The sequence below is a fragment of the Papio anubis genome, chromosome 12, assembly GCF_008728515.1.
Source record: "Papio anubis isolate 15944 chromosome 12, Panubis1.0, whole genome shotgun sequence".
NCBI lineage: Eukaryota > Metazoa > Chordata > Mammalia > Primates > Cercopithecidae > Papio > Papio anubis.
Window position 1 is genome coordinate 22,850,883 of NC_044987.1, and position 23,701 is coordinate 22,874,583.

Consider the following 23,701-nt stretch of genomic DNA (forward strand, 5'->3'; position numbering starts at 1 on the left):
CTGTAGAAATACATCATTTGTGAGTGATATAGAACAAGAAACAGAGAAGAAAAATAAAAGGGTCCAATTGCTCATTACATAGATGATTAAGTCCTAAAATTTGCCTCAGGGTCAAACTTGGGAAAAAGAACCTCTAAGTTTTAAAACACACAAACTTGTATCTATGTTAAAGCACAGTATATGAAGAAACTTTTATCGTCAATAATTGGGATATTTTGCTGATATTATTTTTATACCATATTCATTGTTCCACTATAACTACCGTAGTATATTCTGCAATGAAAACTCAATTTAAAACAAAAGTTTTTACTAAACATCTTATAGTTTTTAAGGTAGTTGTATTTATCAAAAACACACAAACATTTCTCCAGTGAATTCGAATAAGGATAAATAACTGCTGTAAAAAAACTTCATTAACAATGGAATTGTTACTCCCATGGAATACTTTAAAAAACAATTGGGCCAGGCACGGTGGCTCCCGCCTGTAATACCAGCACTTTGGGAGGCCGAGGCCGTGGATCACTTGTCAGGAGTTCGAAACCAGCCTGGCCAACACTGTGAAACCCCGTCTCTACTAAAAAGACACAAATTAGCCGGGCATGGTGGTGAGCACCTGTAATCCCAGCTACTTGGGAGGCTGGGGCAGGAGAATCGCTTGAACCCGGGAGGCAGAGGTTGCAGTGAGCCGAGATCGCACCATTGCACTCCAGCCAGCCTGGGCAACAAGAGCAAGACTCTGTCTCAAAAAAAAAAAATCAGAGCAACTTTACAAGCTAGAGATCTAGAGAACTCTTCTGTTCAACGATTGCTTTGACATTTCACGTATCCCTCTCTACCTTAATATCTCCAATCACACCCACCAAATCTCCACAGATACTCACACTCACCCATCTCAAATTCACATTCACACTATTTCTTTTTATATGTTAATAACAGCTTCTTTAGAAAAGCACAGGGAAATGGGTTCTGTGGACTAAACATTTAGCATTTAACGTAAATAATTCTACACATATATACTACACACACGATTTAGGATTGATCCTCTTTCACGATCTGACCAGTGCTTGCTTCAATTACAAATGAATGCATTGATCTCACTCTGATAGCCAAACCACGATAATACTCCATAGTGCCCCCTAGCTCTTTAAGATATATCAGTTTAAAACGGACACCATTTGAATTGTCAACCTCAAGAGAAAGTGTCAGTCACTCCACTTAAGCAGCTCTTACTGTATTAACTAAATCTGACCTGATAAATAATAGATGACTTAATTAAATCTTGCTACTAATCCCAGTAAGAGCTGAGAAAAAAATATTATGAACTGATGGATTTGGAATTCAACCCACACGATATACTATAGTTCAAAAGTTTTGTAGAACCTCTCTATAACTCACAATGTGTTTGTTTTTAGAAAGTCATTAAGCAAGGACTCATAAAACATGCATTTAAAATGCCTTCTTTTATGTAACTTTAAGGGAAATGGCATGGCATTAGGCTATGGCTCTTCAGAGGAATGGAACCAATTTCTTCATTTTAAAAAATGCTGGGATCAGATTAAACTATGCAAAGATTTAGCAATATCACTCTAGTCAAGTTACCATTATCATTACAATTTAAATTGCTAACTGGTAAATCTGTGAGAATAAAATATCTGAACTTGGTCCTGATTCTAAAAGATTTGGACTGCTTCAGGACCAGCAGGGGAAGGCAAAAAGTAAAGACGACAAAATGACATATACCCCTTCCTTTTGGAAATGGGATTAAGCAAAACTTCTAAGTACAACTGCAACTCCAAAAATCACTCAGGTTTGCCAGTGCCCTTCGCCTTACATAAGTCATTCTGAAAAGAAGTCCTACTTTATTCTACATTCAAACTCTAGTACATTCGTACTAACAAGGGAAAAAGCAGAATAGGACCAAAACTGGAGGGCAAACAAACAGGAAAAGGATGAAACTCCAGGAGGAACTACAATAAGGCAGAGTAGAGTACGTCAAAACCACTAGGTTTTATTCTAAAGAATGGTTTTGTTTCTACCGTTCTTCTAAGGTATTTAATTTGCACGTCTTAAAATAGAGACCCTGAGGAGAGCAGCTTGAGGCAGTGGAAGGAAGGGGGGCGGGTTAGGTAAGAACAGAGACTTGTGAGAGAATATGTGCGGTGCATTAGAATGTGCAATGAAGAGGGTGCAGGATTCACCGTCAGGAAGCAGCTGAGGGCTTTATGAGTAGAGGCAGAATCTAATATGGTTTAAAGAATGCGTATTACAGCCAGAATACACACCTGGTACAGGGACAACCCTAGACTTCTGTCCAACCCACCCACTGTGCAAGTGCAGAGATGACCATTTTAACCAGTTCTATTGTCTGGAGCATTAAATGGAAATGCCCCAGGCAAGGGATCAAGCTAGCCAGACACCGAATCAGAGACACCGTGGGCCAAAAGGAAGGAAAGAGATGGTCAGTGGCCGTGGGGGCATTCCCAGCCACCGGGCCCCTCCTCGTCGGGTAGGGCAGGGGCACCGGGGTCACGGGGGCCGCACGATCCCCCATCCGCGGAGCCCAAGCGCAGGCGGTCCCCTCCTCGGGCCGGCGACGTCTCTCACGGCGCAGCCTGGGAACACCGAGACTTCCCCTCCCACCCCACCCCCAGCCGAAAGCAGGGAAGACGCGGAACTTGGGCTCCGGAGCGGAGGCCACAGACCAGGTCACGGCTCGGGTGGGGGGCTCTGGGCGAAATTCCGGGTGGCCACCGCGGGTGGCGTAGGGGAAAGCTAAGCCCCGGCTGGTTGCGTTTCCAGTCGGACGACACTCGGCTCCGGGTGCCCGGGCCCGATCCCTTCGCTGCTCACCGACCCCCTGCACCTCCTGGGTCCTCACAGTCCCAGGCCCGCTCGCCTCCGCCAGTGAGGCGGCCTCTCGGGTCTCCCCAGTCCCACCACTGCGGCCGCCCCTCTCGGTGAGCAGCTCCTCTCCCGAACCCTCGCCTCGGACGCTCCCGCCGAGCCCCGGGCCGCACCTCCGTCTTGGTGATCCGGTGCCGCCCCAGCTTCACCACGGCGAAGTTGCCCTTGCCCAGCGTGCCCTCGATGTCGTAGAACCCCACCCGGACCGGCCCGCGCTGCAAGTGCCTCGGGCCATCCGCCATGACCATGCTGGGCCCCGCTGCTAGACACGGCGGACAGGAGCGCGGGCGGGCGAGCGGGAGCGCTGGCAGCGCGGCTTGGCTTGGGCGACGGCCGCTCAGCTTGCTCCTTCGCTCCTTCCCTCCCGCTCCGCAGGGCCCAGCCAGGCGCGCGCCGCCGCTGACGTGCGCCGACGTCAGGGGGCCGGGGCAGGGGGGCGGGGGCGGGCCCGGGCCTGGATTGGTCACCATGGCGACCGAAGCACCGCCGACGTCGGCTGCAGGAGAGTGGGGGACGGCGCGCGGGGAGGGGCGCGGGCCTGGCCGGCGCGCTCCTTCCGGGCTCAGACGCCCTCCCCTTGCCCCTCCGCCTCGCCGCTGCCAGGGGCGGGGTCGCCGCGCGGCCCGCTACGGTCCTCGGCCTTCCAGGCGAAGGGCAAGAGCGAGCCCTGGCGGACCGTGCGTAGGGGTGCAGAGACCTGGATGCGGCCTGCGATCTCCTTCTCCGCCCCGGCGTTCTCCGCCCCGGCGTTCTCCGCCCACCCGGGGTCCTTCCCGCCAAAACCTCTCACCTACAAGTACAGCGCGCCCTAAATTTGGCACCGGCAAAGAACTGTGGCTGAGCAATGCGTTGCTCACAGGCTCCTTTCTTTGTGTTTTTTTCTCTTCTCGTTGCTATATATAACAAAACCCTCCACGTTTTGATGTCTCCGAGGAGTCATTCTGACAGCAGTGCGGTCGCTGATAGACTCACAGAATGTCAATGTCAGCGCTGAAGAGATCTTGGAGATCACTTAATCCAGAGATTTGGAGCCTCATGCGAACTTCGGAGTCCGGAACCCCCTAAAACACAGGCCAGTTTTTGCTTATGTGAGCATGTCTCTGGAGAAATGGACCCGTAGCTTCTGTCAGATTCCCAAACGTGTTGGTGACCCTGAAAACGGTTAAAAATATTTCTCTAATCCAATTTTTTCCCCCAAAGGACGAAGCAGACCGCAAGGAATAAAGGGAATTGCCAAGGTCACACAGGCAATGGTAGAGGTAGGATTATAAATCACACCACGCTTGCAAATGTGACTGAAGGAAATAGGGACAGTGACACTTCAATATTCTGAAATGTATCATGTGCCTTCATATCTTGGTTTCTAAATACCATTTTCCACCTAAAGGAGCTAGACTCCGTGGCGAGATGGCTCATTCGAGGGCAGAGACAGGGGAAGTATAAAATGCCCTTGAAAGATCCTGTGCCTTAAAGCAAGGAGATTTCTTGGCTAGGTCAAGGAAGATATGTCAAAAGAAAGATCGCTCCAAGGTGCTCCCGCCTTACCAAATCTGAGACAATTTGGGTATCAAGAATAAATAATGGGCCGGGCTTAATGGCTCACGCCTGTAATCCCAGCACTTTGGGAGGCCGAGGTGGGCGGATCACCTGAGGTCAGGAGTTCAAGACTAGCCTGGCCAACATGGTGAAATCCCATCTCTACTAAAAATGCAAAAATAGCCGGGCGTGGTAGTGGGCGCCTATAATCCCAGCTACTCGGGAGGCTGAGGCAGGGAGAATTGTTTGAACCCAGGAAGTAGAGGTTGCGGTGAGCCAAGATCGTGCCACTGCCCTCCAGCCTGGGTGACAGAGCGAGACTCTGTCTCAATAAATGAATAAATAATGACAGAAATTGATTCTAACACATTGAATTTTGTAAAAGAATCGTAGAGCATACTTACTTTTAAACTTTTAAATAGAAAAATAAAGGGGGGAGAAGTGAAATGACGGTGGAATGCCAACTAATATATGTTAGAAGAAATGACAATTAGCAAATCATTTGGCAGCCATTACAGTAATAATGGATTCAGACAAGAATTATGAATAGATGTTTAAATCATTGAGTAAAATTTGGCTGGGGAACAAGATATTTGCACAGTCTTTGGATTTCTGATTCATGATAAAGGGTTAACAGAGGTACCTCTACAGTGGAGAAATCTGACAGACATTACCCTAACCAAATGATCAAAGTTAATGTCACCAATTATGTGATAAAATGACATGATGAGCCTCCTGACGTGAGCCACTGAGGTTACAATATCTCTTATGTAGTATTCCTGTCAAAAATGCATATTATGATCTAGAAACAATCAGAAAGATGCAAACTAAGAAACATTCTACCCAACAACTGACCTGTATCCTTAAAAAACATCAGTGTCATGAAAGTCAAAGAAAGACTGAGGAACCATTCTAGATTTAAGGGATTTAGAAAGGCATGGCACTAAAGGCAACATGTGATCTTGGAAGAACATGCTATAAAGGAATGTATCAGAACAACTACTGAAATTTGAATATGGATTACATATTAGATAAGATACTCTTTCAGTGTTAAACTTCTTGAATTTTATAATTGTACTGTGATTATAAGAGAGAGTATCCCTTGTTAAGAGATACACACTAAACTAGTTAGGTATGAAATTTTTGGCCAGGCGTGGTGGCTCACACCTGTAATCCCAACACTTTGGCAGGCCGAGATGGGCAGGAGTTCAAGATCAGCCTGGCCAACATGGCAAAACCCTGTCTCTACTAAAAATACAAAAATTACCCGAGTGTGGTGGCACTCGCTTGTAATCCTAGCTATTCTGGAGGCTGAGGTGGGAGAATCGCTTGAACCTGGGAGGCGGAGGTTGCAGTGAGCTGAGATCATACCACTGCGCTCCAGTCTGGATGACAGAGTGAGACTGTAACAAAAAAAAAAGCAAAAAATTCTGATATATGCAACTTACTCTCAAGTAGTTTAGCACAGATAGATAAGGCAAATGTGGCAAAATGTTAAATTGATAAAATAGGTAAAAGGGTATATGGTAGATTGTTGTACCATTCTTGCAACTTTTCTGTAGTTTTAATTTTTTAATGAAAATTAATATATTGTGTATTTATTTTATTTTAAAATTTATATATATATTTATTTTATTTTATTTTTTTTTTTTTTTTTTTTAGTGCAAGATGGCTTTTGGGCCCTCCACTGCTCACTGTGCTTCTGCTTTTCACTCTCCCCAAGCAATACCTTACTCTACCATGAGGTATGTTGTTTGCAAACATGAGGGGAGAAATGGGAGAAAGCTGTAAGACTGATCAGATTTCTGGATTGATAGGTGTGGTATATGAGTGGTCCTCTAACTAGGTGAGAGGTATTCTAATTAGGCTAGGAACCTACATATGTATACCAGTTCAAAAATAATAACCATGTGCATTTTGCCACTTAGATGATTTCTTTTTTTTTGAGGTGGAGTCTTGCTCTGTCAGCAGGCTGGAGTGCAGTGGCATGATCTCAGCTCACTGCAAGCTCTGCCTCCCAGGTTCAAGCAATTCCCCTGCCTCAGCCTCCCAAGTAGCTGGGATTACAGGCACGCATCACCACACCCAGCTAATTTTTTGTATTTTACTAGAGGTGGGGTTACACCATGTTGGCCAAGATGGTCTCGATCTCCTGACCTTGTGATCTGCCCGTCTTGGCCTCCCAAAGTGGTGGGATTACAGGCGTGAGCCACCGCGCCCAGTCAGATGATTGTATTTTAATTGTTCTGGGGGTGGGTTCCTTTGGGAATCTGATGAAAAGTCACTTACCCAAGAACCAGAAAATACTCATGGAGGCCCGCTCAGTGAACAGCCTTATCCTTTAAAGTATACCTGTTGAACGGAAATGGATCATTTGAGTATTTAAATTAGATAACCAGGCCAAACACCTCCTTGCACAGTCTGGGAATAAGAATTGATTTGGGGCTGGAAAGAAGAAAAAGGAAAGACAGAGAGTACCAAAAGGTTTTGGAAAGCCAGAGTTCAGTGTGAGCATACTGGGTGTCTACAAGTTAGAGAACAGGAGACCAGAAAGAGGGAAGAGACAGAAGGGGCTGTGCCAAAAATCAGCCTTACTCATGTGGAAATGTAGTGGGTGTGCTACTCAGCGTTACTGGTAGGCTGTAAATGAAACCCTGAAGAAACACATATATGTGGACTAATTTAGAATACTGCAATCTTGGATTCTGTGATTCAACTCTGTTTCCTTAATCCAAAAGACCTACTCATCCCTGTCCTATTTCAACCCTGTATGTCTCTTATGTACTTTTGTTTCCAATTAAATGATAGCTGTATATATTTTAGCAATTATTAATATTATTCAACTCCTGCTTTCCTTTTCCTCTCCCTCTTTCTCTTCCTCTTTCTCTTTCCCTACACACACACACACACACACAGACACACACACACACACAATCCGCAGGAAAAAAGAATAAAAGATAAGAGGGAGAAGGAGAAGAAAGAGAGCTTCATCTTACAATCCCCATCTTTCTTTTCCATCTCTGGTTTTGGTATCAGTGAGGTAAAGCATTCTAGTCACCAAATTCCTTTTTGATTGAGCTTTCAGATGCAGCATTCCCAGCTGATGCTGTGAGTCTATGATATTTAGCATTGAGTTGGTTAAAAAATGTTAACATAACACTTCAAAAGGTAAAAAAGGTGTACACCGAGAAAGAAGTAAGACAGTGAGAGACTAAGAATTAATTATATAACATACTTAGAATAAAGTGGATTATAAATAAAAATGTGAAATGAGGAGAGGAGTTAGCAAAGAGGTAATGAAAAAGTGATCTGAAATGTGAGGAAAGAAGACTTCATGGCTCACAATGCTGTATATTATTTTGCTGAAGCAGACAGCCTGTGAACTTGAAAAAAGATAAGTACCATTTGTCTCCTTGATCGTGAACAATATCTGCATTTTTACTGTTTTATCATTTCAGGACTGAAGGAAAGTCAATATAATAATAGGCTTAGCTGGGTGCGGTGGCTCATGCCTGTAATCCCAGCACTTTGGGAGGCCTAGGGGGGGGCGGATCACAAGGTCAGGAGATCGAGACCATCCTGGCTAACATGGTGAAACCCCGTCTCTACTAAAAATACAAAAACAAAATTAGCCGGGTGTGGTGGCAGGCGTCTGTAATCCTAGCTGCTGGGGAGGCTGAGGTGGGAGAATGGCGTGAACCCAGGAGATGGAGCTTGCAGTGAGCTGAGATTGCACCACTTCACTCCAGCCTGGGCAACAGAGTGAGACTCCATCTAAAAAAAAAAAAAAAAAAAAAAAAAAAAAAAAAAAAAATTGGCTTAGGCCTGGATTTCAATTTAGTTCAAATAAAAAACTGATGAAATCTTTATTAGACAACTTTGCTTAGAAAAAATAGATTACAAAGCTAGAATGAATACTTTGCCTCTTATATTAACAAATACAGAAAGTACACAAGAAAATCCAAATCACTGACCTGTGCTCATTCCAAGGGCTTCTTATTAGTGTAAAGTACAGCTATTCATGAAACAAACATCAATCAGTCACATAAAGAACATGTGGATGCCACTACATGTAAGGTACTATTATGGAAATAAACTAGAGGACTGAAGTTTAGAAAACTTTCTTTAGTACTTTTATTTTTAAAATAGCTTTATTGAGGTATACTTAATATATAATGAGATGTACATATTTAATGTATACAATTTGATGAGCTTGAACATATGCATACACCCGTATCAAAGTAATAAATATATCTGTCACCTCCAAAAGCTCCCCCCTGCTCCCATGTGTGTGCCAGGGGCGGGGGGCTGGGCGGGGGTTGGTAAGAACACTTGAGATCTACTCTCTTAAATTTTTTAGTGTACAATACAATATTATTAACTATAGGCACTATGTTGTTCAGATCTCTAGAACTTGTTCATCTTGAATTACTGAAGTTTTACACCCATTGAACAACTTGCTATTTCTCCCTACTCCCCAGCCCCAGGCAACACCATTCTATTCTGTTTCTATTAGCTTGACTATTTTAGATAGCTCATATGAGTGGGATCATGCAGTATTTATCCTTCCGTGACTGGCTTATTTTACTTAGCATAATGTCTTTCAGGTCCATCCATGTTGTTGCATATGGCAGGATTCCCTTCTTTTTTAAGGCTGAATAATATTCTGTTGTGTGTGCATATGTGTGTGTGTGTGTGTGTATTTCTTTCCATTCCTCTATTGATAGACATTTAGGTTGTTTCTTTATCTTGGTTATTGTGAATAATGCTGTAATGAACATGGGAGTGCAGATATCTCTTCAAGATCCTGATTTCAACTCCTTTGGATAAATACCCAGAAGTGGGATTGATGGATCATATGGTAGTTCTATTTTTAATTTTTTGAGGAACCTCCATACTGATTTCCATAATGCTGTACTGATTTACATTCCTACTAACAGTATACAAGAGTTCTGATTTCTCTATATCCTTGCCAACACTCATTATCTTTTTTTTTTTATAATAGCCACACTAACAGGTGTGAGATGCTATCTCATTTTGGTTTTGATTTTCATTTCCCTGGTGGTTAGTGATGTTGAGCACTTTTTCATATACCTAGTGGCCAATTGTGTATCTTTTTTTGAAGAAATATCCATTCAAGTCCTTTGCTCATTTTAAAATCAGGTTATTTGTTGTTTTTTTTTTCAACTGAGTTTTAGGAGTTCCTTATATATTTTGGACATTAAGCTCTTATCACATATATGGCTTGCAATTCTTTTTCTCTAATTCCATAGTTGCTTTTTCACTCTGTTGATTGTTTCCTTTGCTGTGCAGAAGCTTTTTAGTTTAATGCAGTCCCACTTGTCTATTTTTGCTTTTGTTGCCTGTACATTTGATGCCATATTCAAGAAATCATTGCCAAGACCAATATCAAGGTTTTCCCCTACATTTTTTCCTAGGAGTTTTATAATTTAAAGTCTTATATTCATTTAAGTCTTTAATCCATTTTGAGCTGATTTTCTATATAGTATAAGGGTCTAGTTTCATTCTTTTGCATGTGAATATCCAGTTTTCACAGCACTATTCATTGAAGAGACTATCCTTTCCTCATTTTGTATGGTTGGCACTCTTATTGCAGATCAGTTGACTATATATGTGGAGGTTTATTTCTGGTCTTTCTATTTCGTTTCATTGGTCTGTATTTCTGTCTTTATGCCAGTACTATACTGTTTTAATTACTGTAGCTTTGTAATATATTTTGAAATTAGGAAGTGTGAGGCCCCCAGCTTTTTTCTTCTTGCTCAAGATTGGTTTGGCTATTCAGAGTCTTTTATGGTTACATATAAATACGCATTTTTTCCAACCACACATGGAGGATTCTCTAGGATAGATCATGTGTTAGGTAACAAAATGAGTCTTAAAAATTTTAGGATGACTGAAATCATACCAAGTATCTTTTCTGACCACAAAGGAATGCAACTAGAAATCAGCAGAAGAAAAATTTTAAAATTCACAAATACGTGGAAATTAAATAACACACTTCTGAACAACCAATGGGTCAAAGAAGAAATCAAAAGGGAAACCAGAGGCAGGTGTGGTGCATGCCTGTAATCCCGGCTACTTGGGAGGCCAAGGAGGAAAGATTGCTTGAGCTTAGGAATTCAAGTTCAGTCTGGGCAACATAGTGAGACCTCATCTCAAAAAAGGCAGGTGGGAAGGGGAGTAAAAAATATCCTGAGACAAATGAAAATGAAAATACAACATGCCAAAACTTATGGAATGCAGCAAAAGCAGGACTAAGAGGGAGGTCTTTAGCTAATCAGGCCCTAGTTTGGCTTTAGCTGTGATGGATCTTCTCTCAATGAAGAATGTATGACTCTCTAATTTTTTAAAATAATTTCAAATGTATGTATCTTCTCCCAGATGACAGCTTTTCTTAGGACCGTAAGTTTGAAAGGGATCTTAAAGAGTATCATATGAGTCCATCTTCCTATCTGAAACATAAATTTCTAAATATTTGATGGGTGACATTAAGCCTTGGTTTACTGCTTCATGCAGGAACCCAGTCTATTGTCAGACAGTTGGCGTCAATGGAAAGCACTTCCTTATTATTGGTTTCATATTTGCTTCTAACTTCTGCCTATAGATTTTAGTTCTTTTCTCTAGAGCAAGACATTACACACACACACGCGCGCGCGCACACACACACACACACACATTCTCATATTCTTTCTTTAGTTTTCCAGGCAAAACATTCCCAACTTCGCTGTCTAGCTGACTATTTTTACCCTTATCTTTGTGCTTCTCCAGATAATAGTTTGTCAATGTCTCTCTTAAAATACTGTTCAAAAAACAGAACATAGTAGCCCAGGTGTAGTCTAAGCAGTACAGAATACTGGCCATTGACCAGTCACTCCTTTGATCTGGACTCCATGTTCATATTAATTCAGCCAAAAATTGGGCTAGCTGTCGTTTTAGCAGCCACATCCCACAGTTAAGACCAAGGCTAACTAAAACCCTTGGGTCTTTAAAAATAACAATTATTATTGTATTACATCACTCTTATAATTTTCTTAGGCAATCAATTTTTTAAAAATATAAATGGAAATTCTGGTAGTTAAAATGTCATCTTGTTGATTTTGCTCCTTGTTCCAGATAAAATAATCATTTTGATTATTTGCTTGCCACCTATCATACTAGCTAATTGTTAGTTTTCTAAGCTATCCACAGATTCCACCAACATGTTTTCTATATCTTTATTGGAGTCTTCTTTGTATTATCACTCCTAGTACGAGTGTATTGCTCATAGTAGGTTCAAGACTGTGGACCGGTAAACTGGTAAATAGGGCAAAGCCTGGGCCACAGTCCTAGACGTGGTCACTAAACATCTTCCAGTTTAACTTCCATAATTTATTGGTCCACCTTCATTTGATTTTTTTTTCTTTTTGTTGTTGTTGTTTTTACCTTTATTTTTTTGAGACAAGGTATTGCTATGTTGTCCAGGCTGGTCTCAAACTCTTGGGCTCAAGTAGTTCACCTGTCTTAGCCTCCTGAGTAGTTGGGACTACAGGCATGAGCCAGTGTGCCTGATTAGGTTTTTCATATAACTGAGTTATAGGAAGATTCTATATTCATGCTTCTGGGAAAAGATTTTAAACAGGGGTCAGGTGTGGTGGCTCATGCCTGTAATCCCAGGACCTTGGGAGGCTGAGGCAAGTAGTTCACTTGAGGTCAGGAGTTCGAGACCAGCCTGACCAACATGGTGAAACCCTGTCTCTACTAAAAATACAAAAATTAGGTGGGTGTCGTTGTGCACACCTGTTGTCCCAGCTACTCTGGAGGCTGAGGCAGGAGGATCACCTGAGCCTGGGAGGCAGAAGTTGGAGTGAGCTGAGATCGCACCACTGCAATCCAGTCTGGGCGACCGAGCAAGACCCTGTCTAAAAAAAAAAAAAAAGATTTTAAAGAGGCACCTTGACATTCTAATACCAATATTTCAATGTGTAAGCTACTTAACTCTCAGTTACTTTCCTTTTAGTTCATTCCTGTCTATTATTGGAGTATTTTACTAATCTTCCCACCTCTACTAGGTCATGAACTTCTTTTAAGGTAAGGATCATATCTTAGTAATTTTTGAAATTCCAAAACTTTTTAGCAGAATTCAGCAAGTACTGTTTATTTTGACATTTATTGCATTCATGTGCTAGCCACCGTGGTAGACACATACAAACATAAGTCAGACACAGTCCTTGCCCTTGAGAATTTTATGGTTTAGAGAGGGAGTTGTAAAATCCAACTGCTTAAGTGTGAACTTTGGCTCTACTACTTACTAGCTGGTGACCTTGGGGAAATTACTTAACCTCTCTCTGCTTGAATTGCTGTTAAGTAGTGCTAAATAATAGTGCCTACCTCAGAAGATTGTTGTGAAGAGGGTAGACACACAAACAATTTTAATGTAATGTGGTGAGAGCTAAGATGAGAGATTTGGACGGGGAGCTCAAAGGAGAGGCACTCAGCTCAATTTAAGGGTCTTCAGGGGAGGTTTCCAAAAGATGAAAGCTAAAAAGAATTATAAAGGCCTAGTAAGAGCCAGATGAAAAAAGATTGGATGAGCATTTGAAGAGGAAGAAACAGAATGAACAATGGTCCCAAAGGTAGGAAGTGACATGATATGCTCAGGTAACTGTCATCAGTTGTGAACATCTAGACTCAGTGATGACAGTGTCCATAGATAAAACTGGAAGACAGGTAGGACCAGGTCGTGTGAGGCCTTCTCTGTCCCTTCAGCCAGATGGCTGCTCCTAAACCCCTCTATAGAGAAATTCTGAAGTTGCAACTGGGTAGGAAACTGCTGAAGTGATAAATTCCAATTGTGCCCATGATAAGATGTGAGGAATGGAAGGGAGAGAGATGTTGAAGATTGCTCCCAGGTTGTTGACTGGAGTGAACAGATGCAATCAGTTACTGAGAGTTTACCACATGCCATTCACTCTGCTGGGACTGACCATACAAAGGTAGATGAAATATGGTCCCAGCCCTCAGGGAGCATATAATCTATTTCATTTAGACATTTAGCCCTTATTCCTCTGATTATTAGAGCCTAATATATATAAGGATGTAATAAAAGACTGTTAAATAACTTGCAGAGATCAATATATATTATGTCTGTATGCTGGAGCCAAATGAGTTGTGGTAGGAGTCAAATGTTTTGCATTGCCATTTATGGGCTCTGGATACATAATTCTGGGGCTCAGAGGAGAAATCTAGGGTGAAAATATAGAGATTGGTAGTACTGATAGTTGAAGTCAAGGATGTGAGTGGTATCATTCAATGGGAGTATCAAGAGTGAAGGAGTCTGGGCTCGGTGGCACACACCTGTAGTTCCAGCTACTCGGGAGGCTAAGGTGGGAGGATCACTTGAGATGAGGAGTTCAAGACAGCAACGCTCTATAATCATGCTACTGCACTCCAGCCTGGGTGACGTAGTGAGACCTCACCTCTTAAAGAAAATTTAAAAAGAAAGAGACGGGAAAATCCTACAGTATTTATTCAGCACCACAGGAGTGGGCAAATAAAGAGAAGCATCCCCTCCCCACCAAAGTGTAGAGACCAGAGAAACAAGGAGAATGGATAAATAGGGAAAAATACCTTAAAATCTAGGGAAAAGAGACCTTAAATGAGAATTTCAAAGTGGAAGGAGTACTTTCAGTCTCTGAAAAGATGTCAAGCAAGATGAAGATTGAAAGGAATTCACTGGATTTAGTGACAAAGAGATAATTGATGATCTTTGCAGAGGCTTTCAGAGTCCTGGGGGCGGAAGCCAAGCTAGAGTGGGAAGTGATGAAGAAAAATGAGTGTAGATCGTTCTTTCAAAAAATTTGTCTGTGAAGGAATGAAGATAGAAGAGGATGTAGAGTCAAGAGAAGTTTGGTGGTGAGTGTATGTGTGAGTGTGTGTGTGTGAGTGTGAGTGTATGAAAATGTGTGTGTGTGTGCGTTTTAACTGGTAGAGTTAAGCATTTCTGGAAAGAGCCAGAAAAGAGAAAGGTTGAAATAAAGGTGATTAGAGATAACCTATAGAGGGTAAGAGAATACAACAGAAGAGACTTTTTAGTCAGGAGGGAGACCCCTCTTTTACTCTGATATGGATGGGAGAAAGAAGCAAGGGTAGCTTTGCCTGCTGGTAAGTGGGTAGTGCACAGTGCCAGAAGTTTAACCTTGGCATCTATTTCCTCTGTGAGGTAGGAAGCAGATATCTGCAGGCAGTGTGAGGATGGAGGAATAGGAGGCTTTAGATGAAGGTAGAGGGAAGGTGGGTCTGGAGCGACCTAAGCATGGTGGTTCGCGCCTGTAGTCCTAGCTGCTCAAGAAGCTGAGGCAGGAGGATCACTTGAGTCCAGGAGTTCGAGGCTATAGTAAGCTAGGATTATGCCACTATACTACAGCCTGGATAATAGAGTGAGACCCTGTCTCTAAAAGAAAAAAAAAGAGTCTGGAGCTTAAATTAGATGAGAGTGAGGGGACATGAAAGATCTTGAGAAGGGATCTACTATGCTGGCATATTTGAATTAGATATTGTTCTAGATAGTAATAAGACCCAAGAAATATCCTCAAGAAAGGGTGATTAAAGTGAGATAAAGCGGTCTGCCTCTTTCTCCACAGTATTCCTAGTATCTAATACAATACCTGGTACATAGCAAGTCCTTAATATGTATGTGTTCAAAAACTAAATAAAAATTCATTATTTTCTGCTTTCCAGTGTATTACTCCAATTTCACTCTTTTACATATTCATAACTGTAGTAAATGCTCTAAAAGAAAATAACTTCCTAGGAGTCCTGATCTAGTCTGGGGTTGGGGGTCAATAAGTTTTCCTCAGGAAACAAAATTTAAGGGAACATGGGAAGAATCAGCAGGAGAGAGTGAGGAGATGAGATGTGGAGGGAGCCTTACCAGGGACAAAATGTCTGAGTATCTTGAGATGAGAAAAAGCTGCAAGTGTTCCAGCTGGGTAGTGATGGGGGAGGAGAGAGATGGGGCTGAAGGGGAGGGGGACCATATTATGTGAGGTCCAGTATGGGCTCATTCATGATGCATGTTGTGACCCATGAGACTTGCAATGGGAAAAATTGACTTATAATTGTTGTTAGCTTATAAGCATTACTAGGAATTAATATTATGGAGATGTAATTCTACACAGTGAGATTTGAAAGCTGAAAGATTATATTTATGTAAAATATCTCCTCCAGTACACTGCTACTTCCCTTCTACATAGCCTTATTCCTTTGGATTAAACAAAGCAAGTGTGGCAGTCTTCCAGAAGCCACTACTAAAATGTACTTAGTTCACCTGGAGAAAAAGCCTCTCCTTCCTCTCTGCTATTCTGATTTTTTTCCATTAGCTTCATGATTGGTGTCTTACTTTGTTCTGGCTGCTATAACACAGTACCTTAGACTGAGTAATTTATAAGTAATAGAAATTTATTTCTCACAGCTGTGGAGGCTAGGTTCAAGGTCCAGGAGTCAGCAGATTCAGTGTCTGGTGAGGGCTCGCTGTCTGCCTCATAGATATGCCTCTTGCTGCATCCTCATGGGATGGAAGACGGGGAGGGGTCTCTCTACAGCTTCTTTAATAAGGGCACTAATCTCATTCATGAGAGCTCCACCCTCACCACCTCATCACCTCCCAAAAGTCCCATCTTTTAATATTATCACCTTGGGAGTTAGGTTTCAACACATGAATTTTGAGAGGACACATACATTCAGACCATAGCAACTGGGTTAATTAGGTATTTGCATAGGGGAGAGATAAGCTTCAATGAATGGAATACGAAGAAAGCAAAGAACAGAGCAGTAACTTTTGGGGGATGATAGGGATGGGAGGCTCAGATAGGTAAGTATTGTGAAGGAGATTTTAAATCTTGGGTTGTCTTAGTAAAGCTCAGGTCCCAGGGGATACTTGTTTCACAATTTTGTCCTGTATGTAAACTCTAAACCCCCAATTATTTTTGCCAAGATAAAGAATTAGCTGCATGCCTCAAGATCAATCTTGGAGGACCTGTTTTGAATTGGTATGTGGATTTCCATGTGTGTACTGTGTATACGTGTGGATGTGTATGTATATCTGGATGTATATCTGTTGCCTGGGGCAGGAGACTTCTGTGGAAATTAAAAGCAGAGGCTCAGACTGCTGATGTAAGTGTCCACAGGGATAACGATCAGGACAGAACAGAAGCCAGAGTTTAGAAATAGAAAACTGGTGGGGATTGGATGACCTTGAGCATTTATTCTCCCACTGCACCACACCCTCCATCCCCTAGGGCTGGTGAATTACAATCCAGAAATGCCATCTCTTCTGACTGCTTCTCCTTGAGGGATGGAGGATAGTGTGAGTCTAAAGGTAGGGTCCTGACCTGAAGAGTTGCTCGGTGGCATGATATCCAGCCTAAGCAATTTATTATAATAGTCTGGTGCTTGATGCTTGGATCTCTCCACCCTAGTGCTTGTCCCTTCCCCTCTCCTTGAGCTCACTGGATGTTGACACAGACTGTTTTTTTCCATTACGAATGCTCAGACAGAATAGCTGATACCATCAGAGAAATATATACTCACAAGCCAAAGTAATGAGACATCTCAGGAGTACAGTTACTTCAAATAAAGCAACAACTTGGATTATAGATGCCACCAGAAGCAAATATTTTAGATCAGATGGTTAACAAAATTAACAAATATAAAACGAGCATAATAAACAATGTTTATTAATCTAATTTTGTTTTACTAATGACAGGATTTACTTTGAAAATCGTATATGAAAATAGTGCTATAGTGTATAAAAATAGTGTGGGATTTGTTCTAAAATAAATATACAAAACTTTGGATAAGTAGAACATTCAGAAACCAGACCCATGTATATATGTTTGTTCTTTCTTTCTTTCCTTCCGTTTCTTTCCTTTCTTCTTTTCTTTTCTTTTCTTTTTTGAGATAGAGTCTCACTCTGTTATCCAGGCTGGAGTGCAGTGGCATGATCTTGGCTTACTGCAACCTCCTCCTCCCAGGTTCAAGTGATCCTCCTGCCTCAGCTTCCCAAGTAGCTAGGACTACAGGTGTGTGCCACCATGCCCAGCTAATTTTTGTATTTTTAGTAGAGATGGGGTTTCACCATGTTGGCCAGGCTGGTCTCAAACTCCTGATCTCAGGTGATCTACCAGCCTTGGCTTCCCAAAGTGCTGGGATTACAGACATGAGCCACCTAGAAGCGGTGTGGCAAATCAATGGGGAAAGGAGGGACTATTCAATAAATGGACTTGTAAAAAATGGCTAGGCCAGGTGCAGTGGCTCACACCTGCAACCCCAGTGGTTTGGGAGGCTAAGATGGGTGGATCACTTGAGCCTAGGAGTTCCAGACCAGCCTGGGCAACATAGTGAAACCCCACCTCTACAAAAAAATTAGCTGGACATGGTGGCATATGGCCTGTGGTCCCAGCTACTCGGAAGGCTGAGGTGGGAGGATTGCTTGAGCTTGAGAAGTCAAGGCTGCAGTGAGCTGCAATTGCACCACTGCTCTCTAGCCTGAGCAACAAAGCAAGATCCAGTCTCAAAAAAAAAAAAAATCTGTATGGAAAAAATGACATTGATCCCTACCTCATACCATATATAAAAATAAACACATAAATTAAGTACTTAAATGTTAAAAGTAAAATTTTATAAATTTTATTAGAAAATATATGTCTTTCTGATTTTGGGCTAGGGAAGAATATATTAAGGACACAAAAAACCCTCCAACCATAAGAGAAAATATTAATGAATCTGATTATATTAAAATTAATAACTTCTGAAAATCAAATATGAGATCCATAAATGTGAGACTCAAGGAAGGGAAGGTAGATAAATGAACTGAGGAGAAGCTCACAGGTGGTTGTATGATTGTTAATATTCTAATTCTTATATTGGGTGGTTGGCTTACAAGTATTCATATTTTTATTCATAATAAGCAAATATATAAATAAGTACAGAAGTAAATATAAATAAAAATAAAAGGGTGCTAAGCTTGTACCAGTGAAAAACAGTGTGTCACGAATCAAAGATAATCTGTGCACTTGAGAAGAAAAACATCAACTATCCCAACCATATTTTGTTTTTACTATTAGTTATCATTAATCTATACAATAATCCTATTTTTGATTACTACTATAATCCCCTTTTTACAGATGAATCAAAGCTCAGTGAATTAATGTAACTTGCTCAAGTCCATGAAGCTAGCATATGATAGAATCAAGAATTTGAAGTCACATCTGTTTGACTCTAGGGCCTAGGTCTCAACAATTAGGTGTAGACCCCTAGTCACTTAAGACCATTTTGTTCATGAAGGTACCCACTAAGAGCAATTGTTGCTGAGGATAACAATCTCTAAATATGTGAGGTAAAAGTTGACCTAACATTTAAATGTTTTGCCACACAAAGTGTGCCTTAGCAACTTGAGGAATTTACATGTGTGTCATAATGGAAAAGCTGTGTTAAAATGAAGTCACACATATACCATTGAGTAATAAGAATCTGAATGCAAGAGAGCTCAAGTAAGAAATGTCATGCACTGTTGGATCAAGAGTGATTCACTCCTGGAGTCTGCACAATGTTCCTCTTCCATATGCCCACGCAGGAATGTAAAGATATAAAGAGAACGTTCACAAACTTTTCTAGCGGTTGTGAATTTGCTACACACCTAATGAATTCTGCTTTGTGACCTCACTAAAGCACCTTTGTTTCTTAGTTCTTTAAAGAACATCAAATGTAAGTCCCATGCCCCCTCTACTGGTCAGCCTCATTTTGTCATAAATGTTTTTCTAAATAAGCATCCATCCATCCCCGTGAACAAAGATGCTTATTTCTAGTGCCCTGAGTCTTTCTGGAGAGGAGAGTTGGCAGTGGGAAAGAGAGAAGAGTATATATATTTTTGTGTGTGTGAAGAAGATAAAATGTCACCAGGAATCTGGCTTGTGGGCAGATGCCATATAACCGAACTTATACCATAACTTTGGAGGAATAAGATTGGAGGTGTGGAGATCAGTTTTAGAGGCAGCATCTGTAGCCTTTGCTTTATACCCAAAAGTAAAAATTAAAAATAATCTGTTAATTTTCTTCAATTCATCATCCAATTAAATTTATTAGGTACTCTCACAGAGGTCTGTCTTATTGTGTATATCTCTATCCACTTCCCCTAAAAGTGGTGCTCTCCTCTCCTTCCTGTGTTTACATGTCAGATCTATTCATCAGAGTAAAATGAGGACTTTTGAGGGCAGAAATCACATTTAATTTTCTGTCAGGTTCAGCCCCCAACTCCCAAATAGTGCATACCACATGGTAAATAACAATTATGCTACTTAGCTACCCCTCTCAAATTGCCACGTAAGAAAAGAAAACATCCCCATTCAGTAGCCCAAGGAAATCCAAATCAAAAGGATAAAAGAAGATGCTGACCACGCACCAGAAGACTAAATACAGTAATTTTATTGTTGTGCCCATAATCACTATTTGACCAGAAACATTTCAGGATATGTTGATTCTAAGATGTTGGAGTTCAATGATCAGGTTCAGAAAACATCTATTAAAATGACTTCCCTTTTCCTCCACCTCTGAACCTCCAAATCCCTAAACACTGAAGAGGGCTAAACAGTATGGTTCTTTTATTCTTTTTAACTCACATAATACTTGACCACAAAACCCTGACAGTAATATAGAAGCAACTTTGAGCATCAGGAAGTGAGACATGAGGCAGCCAGCTTATATGGGCAAGGAGCCAGGAGCCTTGAGTTCTGCTCTTGGATCCACCATGTTGTAGCTAGCTAACCAGGGGAGAGTCACTTCATTTTAGTTTGTGTCTCAGTTTCTGATATGGTCAGGCTTTGTGTCCCCACCCAAAACTTATCTTGAATTATAATCTCCATCATCCCCATGTGTCAAGGGAGAGAACAAGTGGAGATAATTGAATGATGGGGGCAGTTTCCCCCTTGCTGTTCTTGTGATAGTAAGTGAGTTCTCATGAGATCTGATGGTTTTTGTTTGTTTGTTTGTTTGTTTTGTTTTGTTTTGTTTTATGAGATGGAGTCTCGCTCTGTCACCCCGGGCTGGAGTGCAGTGGTACGATCTTGGCTCACTGCAACCTCCACCTTCCAGGTTAAAGTGATTCTCCTGTGTCAGCCTCCCAAATAGCTGGGACTACATTTCACTATGTTGATCATGCTGGTCTGGAACTCCTGACCTCAGATGATCCGCCCACCTCGGCCTCCCAAAGTGCGGGGATTAGAGGCATGAGCCACTGCACCTGACTGAGATCTGATGGTTTTATAAGGGGCTCTTCCCCCTTCGCTTGGTATAAATTAGTTTCGGGCAGTTCTTAATAGCAGTATGAAATGGACTAATACAGTTTCCTTATTTGTAAAGTAGTAATAATCATATCTGCTTTATATACTAACTTCACTGGGTAAGTAGGAAGGTGTTGTAACTCTGAATGCTCTCTGGAGCGGTGAGGTGTGGGGCTGGGATGTCAACCCACTTTCCCTTTTCCATTATACATTCATATTCTGAAGACTTCAGACTGTGCTCAGACTGGGACAGGTGAAAACTGCCGGGGCTTAGAAGGCCCTGCATATCACAAACCACCCACAAGCCCCCAATCCACATACACATTATTGAAGAGCACATGACCCCTCTCTCAGTTTGGCATTCAGCACTGACACAGCATGGCCATAAGCCTAAATGTCTACTCTTACCACTAACATTGATTAGGCCCCAGGAAACATTCTCCACATCTCTTGCCTTATGTCCTCAAAACAGCAGGTGGCTGCATCTGAATGCCATAAAGGCTTGCAGGTTGGACCTGGTGTGGTGGCTCATGCCTGTAATCCCAGCACTTTGGAAGGCTGAGGCAGTCAGATCACCTGAGGTCAGGAGTTCAAGACCTGCCTGGCCAACATGGTGAAACCCCATCTCTACCAAAAACACAAAAATTAGCCAGGCATGGCAGCATGTGCCTGTAATCCTAGCTACTCGGGAGGCTGAGGCAGGAGAATTGTTTGAACCCAAGAGGCGTAGGCTGCAGTGAGCCGAGATCGTGCCACTGTACTCCAGCCTGGATGGCAGAGTGACATTCTGTCTCTAAATAAATAAATAAATAAATAAATGAAAATAAAGACTTGCAGTCTGTGGTATCCCCATTTTAAAATTACGAATTTTAATTTATATTTTGCCTTTTAATTTTAATAGATGCTTTTGAATATTTTAGAAAAGATAACTTTTGAGAATATATGAAAAACAATTTTACATTAAAATTTTTATATTTAGATTATACTTTTGATAAAAATATAAAATTTTATACAGCTTGAATATACTTATATTTTAATTTTAATCTTTTTTGTAACTACTGTTGATAAAACACAAATTATTTGAAAATCTTGATTATTACAGCTTAACTGGGCCAGGCATGGTGGCTCGCACCTGTAATCCCAGCTCTTTGGGAGGCCGAGGTGGGAGGATTGCTTGAGGCCAGGAGTTCAAGACCAGCCTGGGCAACATAGCAAGACCCTGTTTCTACAAAAAAATTTACAAATTAGCTGGGTGTGGTGGCACGAACCTGTGGTCTTAGCTACTAGGGAGGCTGAGGTGAGAGGATTACTTGAGCCCAGGAGTTCAAGGCTATAGTGAGCTGTGATTATACCACTGCACTCCAGCATGGGTGACAAAGTAAGTCCCTACCTCTTAAAAAAAAACAAAACAAAACCCAAACAACTAGTGATTTTGCTAAAATAAAAACAAACAAACAAAAATAGATACTTCATAAGTAGATAGAATGCAGATTTTTTTTTAAAAGGCAAACCACTTTTAAGAGTATGAATTCTACCTCAGAGCAATAGAAATCTATTATATAAATGATTTCTCAATCTGGGTTTCTTAAATGGGGTTACAAGAGGTATGTCATGATTTGGGAGGGGAAGGGATTTCTCAAAGCCCTTGTTAAGCATACTGCATGTTCTGGAATATCAATTGCCCTTTTAAACTTCTGTTTCTTTAAGAAAAACAGAGTAGGTTGTGGACTTGAACGAATATTTAAGATAAACACAGGACTTTGGAAAAATTTTGCATTTCCCAATAATTTTGCTTTGGGTCACTTTCCCAGGGCTTTGAGTGCACACCGGGGTGTGTGTGTGTGTGTGTGTGTGTGTTGTGTAGCTTTCATTCTTCTCTGTCAGTACTTCAGTGGAAAAGTTTAGGAAGCACTGGAAGAAATAATAAACAACTTACTAGGACAAGAAGAGTTCAGATTAGTATGCCTAGGAAAGGATTGGAAGAAGACAGTTCCTAATGGCCGGGTGCAGTGGCTCACACCTGAATACCAGAACTTTGGGAGGTTGAGGTGGGCTTGATTCCAAGAGTTTGAAACCAGCCTGTGCAACATAGCAAAACCTCATCTCTACAAAAAAATACAAAAATTAGCAGGGTGTGGTGATGCATGCCTGTAGTCCCAGCTACTTGAGAGACTGAGAGAGGAGGATCTCTTGAGCCCAGGAGGTTGAGGTTGAGGCTGCCGTGAGGTGTGATCACACCACTCACTGCACTCCAGCCTGAGCAACAGAGCAAGACCCTGACTCAAAAAAAAAAGGATTACCTTCATTTGAAAAGGCATTACACCATGTTGCCAGCTTAATTGATTATTTTTGTGTATGCTACTAATGAGACCAAATCAATCATTCTGTCCCTGCGTGGACTGGTTAATTGAGCTCTTTTTCTTTGCTAAGATGTCCCAACGTTGGCCAGCCTTGCTGGTGTGTAACTGCTTCGTTATTAGCAAGAGTGCAGGAGAGAATGTGGAAGGCACGGCACAATCTAACAGTGCTTTGGAAAAACAACTAAACAGATGTTTCCACTAACAGTGGATAAGAAGCACTTCCTTCCTACAGATCTGTGCTCAGTTCTCTGCATACAGATCTGAGTTCTCAGTTCCACTAAGGTATACTGTGAAAAAGGAATGAGTTTCATCTCCTTTTCTGTCCCTCTTTGTTCTATTTTCTTCTGCAACATGGGAGAGGTAATACTAGAGAGAAGAGTCAGAGTGCTGAGGCAGGAAAAAAGAAACAAATATGAGGGTAAGTGTCCTGATGCTGGTCCTGGTTAGGGCACTAAGTAGCTATGGACCTTAGATTAAGTCTGCTGAACTTTTCTAGGCCTCCTTTTCCTCATTTGTAAAATCAGAGTTTTGGTTTAGATGATCTCTTAGGTTCCTCCTAAATCCAAT

General features: G+C 41.6%; 2 protein-coding genes across 8 annotated transcripts in view; one reads left to right on the top strand and one right to left on the bottom strand.

Moving 5' to 3' along the window:
• The window catches only part of SIK2 (salt inducible kinase 2), a 125,240-nt gene extending 121,924 nt beyond the window's left edge, over window positions 1–3,316 (bottom strand). For 2 of the 4 annotated variants that reach the window (XM_021926523.2, XM_017948957.3), the window contains exon 1: window positions 3,018–3,292. In XM_021926523.2, the coding sequence (XP_021782215.1) occupies window positions 3,018–3,152 (135 nt within the window). In that variant the 5' untranslated portion in view covers window positions 3,153–3,292. Of the gene's footprint in view, window positions 1–3,017 lie in introns of all 4 variants that reach the window. The other 2 variants (XM_003910678.4, XM_031652973.1) reach the window with 2 other exon arrangements.
• A 586-nt stretch (window positions 3,317–3,902) lies between these two features.
• The window catches only part of BTG4 (BTG anti-proliferation factor 4), a 112,468-nt gene continuing 92,669 nt past the window's right edge, over window positions 3,903–23,701 (top strand). For 3 of the 4 annotated variants that reach the window (XM_031652977.1, XM_031652978.1, XM_031652975.1), the window contains exons 1-2: window positions 4,057–4,163; window positions 6,103–6,185. The gene's annotated coding sequence lies outside the window, so the exon portion shown is untranslated. Of the gene's footprint in view, window positions 3,993–4,056; window positions 4,164–6,102; window positions 6,186–23,701 lie in introns of those variants that run through there. The other variant, XM_031652976.1, reaches the window with a different exon arrangement.